Genomic DNA, 13,377 nt, shown 5'->3' with positions numbered 1-13,377 from the left:
ATAAATTCCAAGATTTATTTAATGCATGCATGAATATTCAGGATAGTAGAGTTGGGCCTCCAACTCCCCATAGCGCTGGACTACAACTCCCAGCATACAGCCAACCTCCGTGGTTGCCGTGCATCCTGGGAAAAGAGTCCGCAGCTGTCCATTGGCTACGCAGGCACAGACGCACGCACGGAAATTGCGCAGATCTCCTCGTCTGCGTTCTATGGAACTCCTTTCGAGCCAACAGGTTCTTAGGCCTGAATAGCCGGTAGGATTTAAGAGCAGCCCCACTTCCGGTGGCGCCGGAAGTAGCCGGAAGATGGCGGCCTCCTCCTTCCACGGGCTGGCCCAGGCGAACGGGAGGAGTGAGTTTCGTCCGAAGCAGCCGAAGCCGGAGAAACGAGGTGAGGTCGAGTGAGAACCGAGAATCGGGGGGTGGGTGCTGCGTTGCGGCTGGCCGGGGACGTGGCGTCCGTTCTGTGGGGTGGAGTCCGCCTCGGGGCCGGGGGGTGGGGGGGGGCGGGGAGGCTGGGGTCGCGGGGGGCGGCGGCGGCGGCTCCGCCGGCCCGGGGGTCGCGGCCTCCGGGGCGCCCCTCGCTGCCCTAATGCTCGGGCGGCTCCCGCGCGTAGGCCGGTTCCCGACGCTCCTGCGGCCTGAAGGCGGGGACGGAGGCTGCCGAGTGGCCGAGCCGCCAAGGGCCGGCTGTCAGAGCCCTTGGCTTCAAGAGATCCTGAAACCCAGGACCAGGAGTTTTTTGTTTTGTTTTGTTTTTTTAAGATTTTATTTATTTATTTATGAGAGGCAGAGACCGAGGCAGACGGAGAAGCAGGCTCCATGCGCGGAGCCCGACGCGGACTCCATCCCAGGACCCCGGGGTCACGACCTGGGCCACAGGAAGATGCTCAACCGCTGTGGCCCCAGGACCAGGAGTTTCGGGGGTTTTTTAAAAGATTTTATTTATTTATTCATGAGAAGCAGAGACATAGGCAGAGGGAGAAGCAGGCTCCATGCAGGGAGCCCAACGCGGGACTCCATCCCAGAACCCCGGGGTCACGACCTGGGCCCCAGGAAGATGCTCAACCACTCCCGGCCCCAGGACCAGGAGTTTTAACAAATGATGTCGGAGATCGTTTATGCCCTTAGGAGACATTTCATTTCATTGAGAGGAGACTTAGACCGAATCACTTTTGTGTCCCTTTAGACAGACCGGTCACTCATCTTTTCTTTTTTTTGGACTAAACGTTTCTTACAAAATGGGAAAAATAATACCCGTCCTTCCCACATTTCACAGTTGTCATGAAGGTGTATGCAGAAGCAAGGCACATGGAAACTCCTTGGAAAGTCTGGAGCCATGTACCTACCGGTGATTGGTAACAGAGTTTCCACCAGAATATCAGCTTTTAAGTCCGTGTGTGCGCGTGTGCACAAAATATACATGCCTCTGTGTGTGTGTGTGTGTGTGTGTGTGTATATACATATATATATATATACACACACATATTTATATGGTACACACACACAGGCGGCAGTTCAGGAAAGTCTAACAGGTTATTTGTATTGAAACAAAGTGGTATTAGGATCTTTGACTCTAAGACCGTGTCGTACAGTGGAAGTTTCAGAGCAGCGCTGAGGACTGTAGACCCAAGGAGGGTCCCTGCCCTTAAGGAACTTCGTCCTATGAGGCTGAAGTGTAGACGGTTGATTTTAATAGTGTGTTGATAAACAATGACGGAGTCATGTTCTTTGTTGAATCATCTAAAGAGCGTGGGAACAGGAACTACAGAGTATTGGGAAGCATGTAAATGTATGCATATAAGCTTTTTTTTTTTTAATTTATATATTCATTAGAAACACAGAGAGAGGGGCAGAGACACAGGCAGAGGGAGAAGCAGGCTCCACGCAGGGAGCCCGACGCGGGACGCCATCCTGGGACTCCAGGATCACGCCCTGGGCTGAAGGCGGCACTAAACTGCTGAGCCACCCAGGGATCCCGCATATAAGCATTTTTAAAAATGTCCACAAGAAAGGTAAAATCTTACGTGTATGTTTCTTCTCTTTAGATGAATCTGAGGAGCTCCTCACTGTTCCTGACGGTTGGAAGGAACCCGCTTTTTCTAAAGAGGACAATCCCAGAGGACTCTTGGAGGAGAGCAGTTTTGCAACTTTGTTCCCAAAATATAGAGAGGCTTACTTGAAAGAGTGCTGGCCTTTGGTACAGAAAGCCTTGAATGAACATGTATGCACATTTTATATACTTATTTGAGATTTTGCTTTTATGCCTTTGTTAAAAATAAGTATGCTGGTGGATTTTTTAAAAAGGTACTAGCGTAAGTAGTTAATTTAGTTCCTTTTTTGGTGTTTTGTTTTTTTAAAGAAAGATCTTTAGAGTAAGTGTGTGCACCTACAGGCATGTGTGAGTAGAGGCGGGGGGCAGAGTCCCGCGTGGTCTCTGCCGAACACAGAGCCCGACGTGACATTTGATCTCACAGCCCTTGAAATCATGACCTGAACTGAAATCAAGAGTCGGATGCTTAACTGACTGGGCCACCCAGGTGCCCCTGGTTCCTTTTAAACAACCTAGATATAAGCTTTATTCTTATAATCCACTTGTTTTTAATTTTGTGAGTAATAGATTACTTTAAAAAATTCACACACCTTTAGAACTTTAGGGATCTCATGGACTTTTTGAAACTCATCTGTGAACTTCAAGTTCAGGATGCCTGTTCTATACTGTGATATTTGCCATGTTTCTGTATAGTTTGAGTTGAGGCATGTTCCTGGATGATTTCTTAATTTTCATTTTAAATGGAAGAGGTAGGGTGTGGCCAGCTATCCTCTGTATGTAGCTATTGCCATTTCCCTAGAGTAATACATTTGTTTTTGTTTTTCAAACTGGATTGAAACCCATTAGTAGAGCAAGAAATCCCATTTAATGGATATAATGAGCCTTAAAAAAAGGAATGCATCCAAAAAATAAAAATATGTATCACATATGGTAAGGATAAGTTTCATTTTATGAAGTTTTTGGTTCATTTATATATGTGCACATGAGAACCTGTGCACACACCAGGTTGTGATATAAAATGTGTTTCTCATCTAGGTGACTGCTCCAGAGTTTTGTGCCCGTTAGGTATTAGGGTGGTTCAGCAAACCGCAGGCTGTTTTACAGCTGTCTGCATCTGAGATTAGACTTGTAAACTCACAGAGACCCAACCTTATGTTGAATTGTTCATCACTCACTACACTGAAATATAATTCACAAGATGCTATCAGAAAATGACATTTTAATTTGCTTTGTTGAAATCTGTTTCTTCCTATTAAGAGTTAATGCCTAACTTTCCAGTTATTTTTTCTTTCTGAACCTATGAGAATTTGTTTTTACTTTGTATTTAGCTAATACAAACCAGCTAGAAGAAAGTTTGAAAGGAAAAGTCTGTTCTTAACCCAAAGGAGCAGATGGCAGATCAGAGCCCCGTCCAGGATAGAGGAGCTATATGTAGCTCTAGATTTTCATCCTAGGTCTTAAGTATGACCTCATTTGCATTGATACATATTTTTTAAACTAGAAATCATCTTTAAGTACAAAATTCTAAAGCCTGGTAGAAATGGTTTCAGTGCCTAAGTTTCTTACATTCTTTGAAATATGAAAGTAATCAAATGTTCATTATTTTTATCAACTACTCAGCTTCTTCAAGGGGGGAGTTGATAGAATTAGAGCTTAATTTACAGTAATTAATAGTTTGATAAGATAGGCTCTGTAATTACCTAAAATCGAATTGATTTTTAGACAGTTGTGTATTTGCTCTTTGCTTTTCACAGCACGTTAATGCAACCCTGGACCTGATCGAGGGCAGTATGACTGTTTGTACAACAAAGAAGACTTTTGATCCGTATATCATCATTAGGGCCAGAGACCTAATAAAACTTTTAGCAAGAAGTGTTTCATTTGAACAGGTAAATTTAGAATTACAAAAACTTTGCTGTATTTGCATCAACTTTAGAGATAACATATAATACTGCATCCCTCCATCTTAGAGTTTTTATTTTTCTGGTTGGATTTCATTAGCCTGGGCCTTGAAAACAAATGTGTTTGTAAAGAATATTGATGGAATATTTTCTTCGTTTTTCCCAAAGGCAGTACGAATTCTTCAGGATGATGTTGCGTGTGACATCATTAAAATAGGTTCTTTAGTAAGAAATAAAGAAAGATTTGTAAAAAGAAGACAACGTCTCATTGGCCCCAAAGGATCTACATTAAAGGTACTTTTTATCAGTGGAAAACTTGAGTCTTTCTCTGTCACTAGTTTTTCATTGTACTGAATTTGAGCTTATTCTTTTGTTATAGGCTTTGGAACTGTTAACCAACTGTTATATTATGGTTCAGGGAAACACGGTTTCAGTCATTGGACCTTTTAGTGGCTTAAAAGAGGTGAGAACTATTTACTATCTTCAGTTAATTTTCAGCATAAAACAAATTAAATAATTTGGTTATAATAGTTGTTTGGATAATATACTGTTTTTCAATTACTATTTTTTTGGAATGTGGTTGCTTTGATTTCCCATTGGTAAATACTTTGTGCTTCATGTTATTTAAGGGAATCATCACTCCTAGATCCTAACATAACATGGCCAACCTTTGGCAACTAAGGAAGTATCCACTCCTGAGTTAGAAGGTCTGCACATCATTTCTTTTTCCACTACAAATGAGTATTTAAGATTTTTAGTCTGTAGCACATACAGGAAATGTGTAGTTACATGTGCTCAAGTGATTAGAGAATTGAATGGTGATATTATTTGCAGTAACCTATATAAACCAGTAGAGGTCAGATTCTGGAAACTTCTTTCCTTTAAAATTGTTTTTTTTTTTTTTTCCTTTGTCTGAAGTTTAGTGTAATATTTAATGTTATGAGAAAATCTGTGGAGCAGTTACTGTGTCTTAACTCCTATTGTTGTCTGGATCTGGCTGCGAGGTCTTGTTCCCTTTCTAGAACCTACAATAGTTCTGTTGGACCTCTTCTAGTTATCTGTTCTCTTCTCATGTGGCAGTAATAATAACTTAAATATATTGAATATCCTGTGGTTTTGTGAAGTCTAAATATATTGTCTTATTTAATTTTTACAGCAGAGCCTTGAGATAGTTTTACTTCCGTACTACAAATGAGAAAGCAGGAAAAGGACAGTTAGGTGACTTTCCCTTATGAAGTGGCATTCCCATTATTGAGCCCGTATTTTCTGACTAAATCTAGCTACTTTCTTCCTAAATTCCACAGTTCCAAAATGTTGTTGTATTAGTTCTATGTGTTACATTTTAGCAGTAAGTTGAGAAAATCCATTGCTTCCAAGAGAAGTTGACTATTATGAAAGATCTAGAGGTCACCCAGAGCAGTTGAAGGCCTACTGTATTCAATTTGGGAGTCATTGCCTGGTTCATAGGGTATGTTGCAGTGTATTAATCCCCTTCCGCTGAGTTCATTAAAATCTTTTTAAATGACTAATTCAGGGATCCCTGGGTGGCGCAGCAGTTTGGCGCCTGCCTTTGGCCCAGGGCGCGATCCTGGAGACCCGGGATCGAATCCCACGTCGGGCTCCCGGTGCATGGAGCCTGTTTCTCCCTCTGCCTGTGTCTCTGCCTCTCTCTCTCTCTCATTCTATGTGACTATCATAAATAAATAAAAATTTAAAAAAAAAAGAAGAAGAAGAAATATTTATAAAAAAAAATGACTAATTCATTTTTCTTTGCAAATTTCAGGTTCGAAAAGTAGTCCTAGATACTATGAAGAATATCCATCCAATTTATAACATTAAAGTGAGTTAATTATATGTTACTGTAACAGTGATTGTCAGACTTCTTTTAGGTGCAGAAACTTTTCTTGAAATTAGATCTTTTATGGAAGCCTAATGCACAAAGCAGATAAAGCAGAATTATTCAGGGTAGAGGTAGAGTTCTGCACACTCAACTACCCTAGTCCTGGAGTTATATCCGTGGAGGCTTAGGTCTCTGTGCTGTGCCATAACGTATGGTGTAGTTCTGATACGTATGTTCTGACATACACTTCATGAAATTGGTCGTAGATGATCTCAATCAGGTTTTCTTGGATTATGGGCCCATTACTATATTTGAAGATGTGATCGTTCAGAATTCTGCCCTTTTTCTATTAGTAGAGTCTGGAATACGTCAGATTGCATTAACACTATTTTTTTTTAAATTTAATGCTCAAATTATAAACTCTTTGAGAGAGATCTGTTATATCCTCGTGTGCTCAGCATTCATGATTATACCTGGGAACGTATAATTCATGATTATACCTGTTGTTATGAACTATTTCATGAGGGTATTTTTGAAGCAATCCACTTAAATTTGATAAAGTTACAAAGTCACTCTTAGATTGGGATGGAAGAACGATTTTGAGTTGCCTTGGGGCATTAAAGATAAAGAGAGCTGCTAGTCTTGTATCTGATGCCCGGTTTGCATCCTTTGATGTTCCAGTGTGTGCAGAATTCACATGGAGTGGGAGAAATGTGAGAATATTGGTTTTGTCTGATCAAGAGAAAGTTTACTTTTTTCTTTCCCTGTGATAATTAAAGTGCTACCCAAAAACTTCCAGCTTTTAGGGAACATTGCTAATTAACTCTCCCTGTTCCAATTAATATGTATTTTAAATACTTTTTTGTTTGTTTTTTAAAGATTTTATTTATTTGAGAGAGAGAGAAAACAAGTGATGGGTAGGGGCAGAGGGAGAGCATGAAAAAGAAGCAGACTCCCTGCTGAGCAGGAAGCCTGATACGGGGCTCGAGCCCAGGATCTGGAGATTATGACCTGAGCCACCAAGGCACCCAAATTTTAAAGGTTTTAGTGAACTAATGGTTGAAAAGCTGAGTTGTCTCATCTCAGTTCATTTTAACAGTTCTGCATTTTTTAAGGTTTTTCTTTGGTTTTTGTTTTGTTTTGTTTTTGTTTTTGTTTTTGAGAGAGAGCAGGGAGAAAGGGAGAAGCAGGCTTCCCACTAAGCAGGGAGCCTGACATGGGACTCGATCCCAGGACCTTGAGATTATGACCTGAGCTGAAGGCAGACGCTTAACCAATTGAGCCACCCAGGCACCCCAATAATTCTGCATTTCTTAATCTAAATTTCTAATGGTTTTCTTGATGCTTGATTTGAGATTACTTTTCTTATGGAGTCTTTTGCTCCTACTGAGGAGATTAAGAACTACTCATTTTAATTGTATTATTTATAGGAATAATATTTATAATGTCTTAGTTTGACAAATGTATTACTTATAAAATTAAAAATTCTTTCTTTGTTCATATATCACCATGACTAAAGACCTTAATGATTAAACGAGAGTTGGCAAAAGATTCTGAATTAAGATCACAGAGTTGGGAAAGATTCTTGCCACAGTTCAAGCACAAAAATGTGAATAAACGCAAGGAGCCAAAGAAGAAAACTGTCAAGAAAGAGTACACACCATTCCCACCACCGCAGCCAGAAAGTCAGGTCAGTATTAATGTTGAATTTATTTACATTAGGGGGATACCATTTTAATCTATTTTGTTAGAAAGTTTATGGAGAGTTATTTAGGTAGATTTTCTGTGTGTGTGTGTGTGTGTGTGTGTGTGTGTGTGTGTGTAGGTATAAGAAACTAAAGGTAAGTGTAAATAGACTTATTTTGAGCTAAGTGTGGGCGTGGGGAGTAGGGGCTTCACAGTAAGAGTGTAACCTCTGTCTGGGTGGTTGCTGTCAGTTGTGCCCCTGTGGCCACAATAAACATCCCATGGATTAAACAACAACAACACAACTTAATCCTTAGTGCTCTCACTCTGCCTTAACATCATTCTTGTGACCATGTGCTATATGCTCCAGGTTTGAAATCTTAAATTCTAACATCTGTACCCCCTCTTTTTTTTAATTTATGAGGGCTTCTCATTTGGTCACTTGTTTTCTGGCTTCATTTTTTTTCCCCAAATTCTCTTTTCTCAAAAAATAAATAAATAAATAAATAAATAAATAAATAAATAAATAAATAAATAAATAAATAAATAAATAAATTTCCTTTTCTCTGTCTCATCGCTGTTTCTTTTATGCTGCCTTTTCCTCCTATCACATCTGTCCAGCAAAACTCTCAAACTTGGTCAGTCCTAAAATTTGACTCCTTTCCCATAATGTGGCTGCTAAACATATTTGGAGAAAGTCTTTGGACTGTATCCACTATAATGTTGCATTTCCAACCTCAGATCCTCACTGTTGTCTAGTAGTTGTGTGTGTCCTCTTAGTTCTTGAAGCACCCTCCCACCTCTAGCAGATGACACTGTATTTTATTGTATGGCAGTATTTAAGACTATCAAGTGAGAACTCCTTCACCTTCCTTTTCTCTCACCTGTAATTTTTTTTTCCATCTGCACCAGTCCTTTCTTCACCTGTTCTTTGAATTCTGTCTTCACCTATCTCCTCAGGGATCTTACGTCATGATTCCCTACGTTGGCTGTATCGAAAGGTCCTTCCTTTCTACTAGTTCTTTGTTCTCAGCATAGTAACACATCTCTTTCTATATTTGGAGTTTGAATATCAGAGGCTTGATGAAGGTCAGAGTGGAAAAGTGATCATGGTGATAAAACAATGGAAGTGTTGGATCATGAGGTCTATTCTGGAAAGGGAAGCAAAGAAAGGCACTGTTAGTTGGGGGAAGGTAGAGTGATCTTATTACTCAGGCGTGCTTCCGTAACACCTGCTATCCTTCTTATGGGCCTGTCCTCTAGTTAGTAATTGTCTTACCTTCCTCTCCTGTGACTTAAACTTCTTAAAACAGTAATGTCTCAATTGACTTTTCCTGCCACTTACTTGCTTCATGACTGGCAATTTATTTAGCCCACCCATGCCTCAGTTTCCCCTGTACATAAAATGGGGATAATATAAATAAATATCTATCTCAAAGGATTGTTAATGAGGGTTAAATGATCAGTAATTGTAGTTTAGTAATTGTAAAGAGATTAATTATTACGAGTTTAAAACATTGCCTTAGATATAATAATGCTGTGTAAGTTTGAGATCAATCAGTTCTATGTGGGATGAATAAGGTGTTGCTTTCTCTAATTAGTGTTGAATTAGTCCCCAAATCCTAACAATTCTTGCTCTTCATTTTGCATGCCATTACTTTATTCCAAGTGTTTTTCTCTTCTTTCTTTACCTTTTTTTTTTTTTCTTCTGTACCTTTTAAATACTGCTTTGGTCTCCATTTCTCTCAGAAACCTGCAGACATTTCTAAATCGTAGCCCACCCTCTTCACCTGGCATGCACATTTCTTCAAGCTTACCCCATATCATCTTTCCAGTTTCCTCACATCTTCCTGAATCATTGATGTTCCATCCCACCTAAAACAGCCTGCTGTATATTTCATGAATACATCACCTCCTTTCCTACCTTCATGCTTTTTGCATGTATTCCCTTCAGGTTAGAGCACATCTCCTTTTTTTATGTTACCGCCTTTATGAATTTATCAAGGATTTTTGACCTTGCTATCTTTAACTCAAGGGCATTAGCATTTCCTAGGAAATGTCTTTTATCTACCTATTTTCTGATGTAATTGTAAATCATGATTTCAACAGATTGATAAAGAATTGGCTAGTGGTGAATATTTTCTGAAGGCAAGTCAAAAGAAGCGTCAGAAAATGGAAGCCATAAAGGTAAGACTCTGTCTAGCTCACAACATTGATAGCATATAGTTCATAAAAACTTGAATTCCTACTTAATGATAAATCGTTCTTACTAATAATGCAGGCTAAACAAGCAGAAGCTCTCAGTAAGAGACAAGAGGAAAGAAACAAAGCTTTTATTCCACCTAAGGAAAAACCAGTCGTGAAACCAAAGGAAGGTAAATGCTTGTTTTCCAATTATTGGTATGATGTTAAAGTCTGTTACCTAAAAAGTAAACCAGTAGTGAATTTCTCCAAATCTCTCTGAGTGGTAACTAAAGAAATCACCGTTATCTTTCATCAGTTCTCTTGACATTTCATTAACCACTAATCCTAGAGATGAGGTCACTGAGGTGTTTTATTAGCAACTAGTGCCTATTTAAAGAGTATCTTGCATTGACAGTCCTTTCCTGACCTCTGATTGTTCTGGGCAAGGACTCGTTGTGAAGCTATAAACTAGAGCAGTGAATCCTCTGTAGATGTAAGAGTAACTAAAGCACTGAACTCCCCAAGCTCTGTTATCATGCCTCAGAAAGAGCTTATCAGAAGTTACACTTTTCTTCTCTCTGTTTATGTGATTTGTGGCTTTAAATTCGATCCCTTTATTGTTACGGATTTCTGATGACCTTGGGCTAAAGGACACCATCAAAACAACAGGAAGGTCTTGGGGCTTTTAAAAAGACACCCAGGGTGGGGCGCCTGGGTGCCTCAGTCAGTTAAGCATCTGACTCTTGGTTTCCACTCAGGTCATGAGCTCATGGGATGGAGGGCGCCCCCCCCCCCCAGCCTGTCATTGGGCTCTGCTCAGTGGGGAGTCTGCTGGAGGATTTTCTCTATCTGCCCCTCCTTCCATGTGTGCTCTTTGTCTAAGATTTAAAAAAAAAAAAAAAAAAAACCTCCGAGACTTGTGTTTTTTTCTTCTCCATTCCTAGCCTCATTTGATCCATCCATTCCTCTTCTACATTTTCCTTCCCGCTAGTAACACTTGTGCTCTTTCTGAAGTACTTTTCCAGAGTAGCCAGTGCACAGTGAGGGGAGGGAAGTCACTGGCATCACTGTACCTGACTGACCTGTTGGTCAAAACCAGACCTATTACTATTTTAGTAATAGTCTCTGTTTATAATGATTAGGGATGTAGCTGTTTCATGATAGTGATGGCATTAAGTCTGATAATGTTTTATTGTGATTCTCCTGTGCTCTGAATACTGTTTTTTAAATGGTGAGGAAAAGCTACAGTTTTTTCCCCTCTCTCTTTATTATTCAAGTTTTTGTTATTGAGTCCATGGCTGGGTTCTGTTAGGGTCTCCAGATATTCTCAGATTATTACCTTTATTACCAAGGCCTTGTTAAATAAAATTTTACTAGTCATTCATTGAACTAATACTTGGAAAATTTTATTTTTAAGTTTGAGGGTTTTTTTTTAAAAAGATTTTATTTATTCCTTAGAGAGCATAAGCAGGGGGAGGGGCATAGGGAGGACAACAAGCAGACTCCTTGCAAGGCAGGGATCCAGACTGGAGGCTCATAGTCCCAGGACCCTGAGATCATGACCCAAGCTGAAGGCAGACACCTAACCGACTGAGGCGCCCCTATTTTTAAGGTTTTATGTGTGGTAATAGATAAAGTAGATTTTGATCTAAATCTTCATGATTAATTAAAATTATGGAAGCTAGAAGGGCTACATGTTAATATTCATGAAATGTAATTTTATGTTAATGTGCAGAATGGAAAATGAGTACTCTATATAAAGTTCTAAAATATGGGAAAGAATATAAAAATAATTACTACCAAGTGCAATTTAAAGGAAATAAATGCAGCTTTAATATTGAATTTAGTAACTGAAAAACTAAACTATAATGCCATTTGCATGTGTACTTAATGTATTTTTAAAGTACTTTATGATTTGTTTCGTCTTAAATGTCTTTCATTTAAGCAGGTGTTTTATATTTTATATGACATCTCACCTGTTACAGTACTCTGAAATTATTGAACCAAATACATGCTTTATGTTTTATTTGGTAAAATCTAAAGAATTACATGTATCATTTTTAATTTGTCTAGCTTCTACTGAAAATAAAATTGATGTGGCTGCCATCAAGGAAAAGATTAAAAAAGCAAAGAATAAGAAACTGGGAGCTCTTTCAGCTGAAGAAGTTAAGCTTAAAATGGAAGCAGATGAAAAAAAGAAGAAGAAAAAGTAACATTAAAAAAAGTCCCTGAATGAGAAGTCATTAAGCTATCTCCTTTTATAAAGGATTTTGAAATACTAGGGCGTTAATAGCCTATGTGTGAGAAGGAATACTCTGATTACATTTTCTGAGTTTGTGTCATTCTTCAAAATTGTGTTTGTATAAACAGCTGTTCTTTATAAATATAAATTATTGTATTCTCTGTGTGTTTTTTGAAAAATTTAATGCAGAGTGATATATATGTCTGTATACATTGTACCGTATCTGTTTTGGCATATTTTGCCTAAGCATGATTTTAGGTGTAGTTTTTATATAAAGGTTTTTGGAATGTAACTATTGTAATTATCCTTCAGTTCCAGTGTTTGATGCCACTGGTTAGTCTTTAAATAAAACCATTTGGGTTTGAGCAAAATAAATGCAGATTTTGCAGTGCTCTCTTTAATGAAAACAAGTAAACATTTAGGCTTATTTCTTAAAATCTTATGTTTAAGATTAAACAACCCATAAGCAAAAACAAGACCTCTTAAATCCCTTAATTAATATACTGAGTCTGGGAAAATGGTAAACCAAAGACCTCAGATTGCAAGCTGTTGGGAAAACCAGATGTTCAGAATTGAAGCAGCATGCAACAAGTTACATAGCAAAGTTTTTACTAACGAGGGCCAGTGGAGTTATTTAGAATCACCTAAATCTAGTATTATATGTATTTTGTAGTTTTAGAAGCTGAGACACACACAGGCTGGGTTACTTACAGAAAGTCACAGCTATAGCAGCCTGAAAACAATGCTTATTCATAGAAAAGTGAAGAGTAAAAAGTGACTTTATTCTAGAGTGAGGAAGTTGGAACAGTTTTTTCTTTTGATAAAGGGTTTACTGTGACATTTTTTTTTTCTGAAATGTTTTAAAATTATAAATATACCCAACCGTTATTTTTAAAAATAACAAAAACATAAGAATGAATTGTGTTTTTTGCTGGATTATATTAGTTCAAAAGAACTAAATGAGGGTATCTATGCTTGACTCAATTGGTTATTCTAACACTCGATGTTAGGTTTGGAGGGCTAATAATGAGAAAGAGAAGTATCTGTTGCTTAAAAATATTGGCCAGTCGGGATACAGAATAGAGGATAGAGGAGTAACCTGTAAAACAAACATAAATATCTTCTTAAATGTTATTTCTCAGAATGCAGTAATATAATTCACATTGATCTTAAAGGCACAAAGATTTATGTACACACATAACCTGTGACTTTGTCTCACTGTGGGTTAGCTATAAAGTCAGACAAGAAACACCTACTGGTGAGGCTATTTTATTTTTTATTTTACCACTACTGTAAATGGAAAATCGTTTTATGTGCCATAACCAACAGATCATAAATACAATTAAAAATAAAACCATTAGAATTTAAAAGTAATAATTATTAGTAACAGTCAACGTGAGCAATTCATTAAAATATTTTCCTGGAAAGAAGTTCCTCCCTGAGAAGAATACACTGTTTATGATCAGTCAG

At 38.4% G+C, this 13,377-nt stretch overlaps 1 protein-coding gene across 2 annotated transcripts; it reads left to right on the top strand.

Moving 5' to 3' along the window:
* Positions 1-264: 264 nt before the first annotated feature.
* LOC129520899 (KRR1 small subunit processome component homolog) lies at positions 265-12,286 on the top strand. Of its 2 annotated transcripts, XM_055342132.1 has the most exons (10): positions 265-392; positions 2,050-2,225; positions 3,809-3,943; positions 4,124-4,249; positions 4,335-4,418; positions 5,739-5,795; positions 7,315-7,485; positions 9,591-9,668; positions 9,763-9,856; positions 11,739-12,286. In XM_055342132.1, the coding sequence occupies exons 1-10, from the start codon at positions 308-310 to the stop codon at positions 11,876-11,878; spliced, it is 1,146 nt and encodes a 381-aa protein (XP_055198107.1). In that variant the 5' UTR covers positions 265-307; the 3' UTR covers positions 11,879-12,286. The 2 variants fall into 2 exon arrangements, with proteins under 2 accessions (XP_055198107.1, XP_055198108.1); XM_055342133.1 differs by lacking the exon at positions 5,739-5,795.
* The last annotated feature ends 1,091 nt before the right edge of the window (positions 12,287-13,377 follow it).

This window comes from Nyctereutes procyonoides, unplaced genomic scaffold (genome assembly GCF_905146905.1).
Source record: "Nyctereutes procyonoides isolate TBG_1078 unplaced genomic scaffold, NYPRO_anot_genome, whole genome shotgun sequence".
Classification (NCBI taxonomy): Eukaryota; Metazoa; Chordata; class Mammalia; order Carnivora; family Canidae; genus Nyctereutes; species Nyctereutes procyonoides.
The sequence above is the reverse complement of the archived record's forward strand: the minus strand, read 5'-3'. Positions and strand labels throughout refer to the sequence as shown.

Excerpts from the sequence above, each read along its gene's own strand:
- LOC129520899 (XM_055342132.1), top strand. The coding sequence starts at position 308 with ATGGCGGCCTCCTCCTTCCACGGGCTGGCCCAGGCGAACGGGAGGAGT. Across the intron at positions 393-2,049 it reads GCCGAAGCCGGAGAAACGAG|ATGAATCTGAGGAGCTCCTC; the intron begins GTGAGGTCGAGT and ends TCTTCTCTTTAG. Across the intron at positions 9,857-11,738 it reads AGTCGTGAAACCAAAGGAAG|CTTCTACTGAAAATAAAATT; the intron begins GTAAATGCTTGT and ends TAATTTGTCTAG.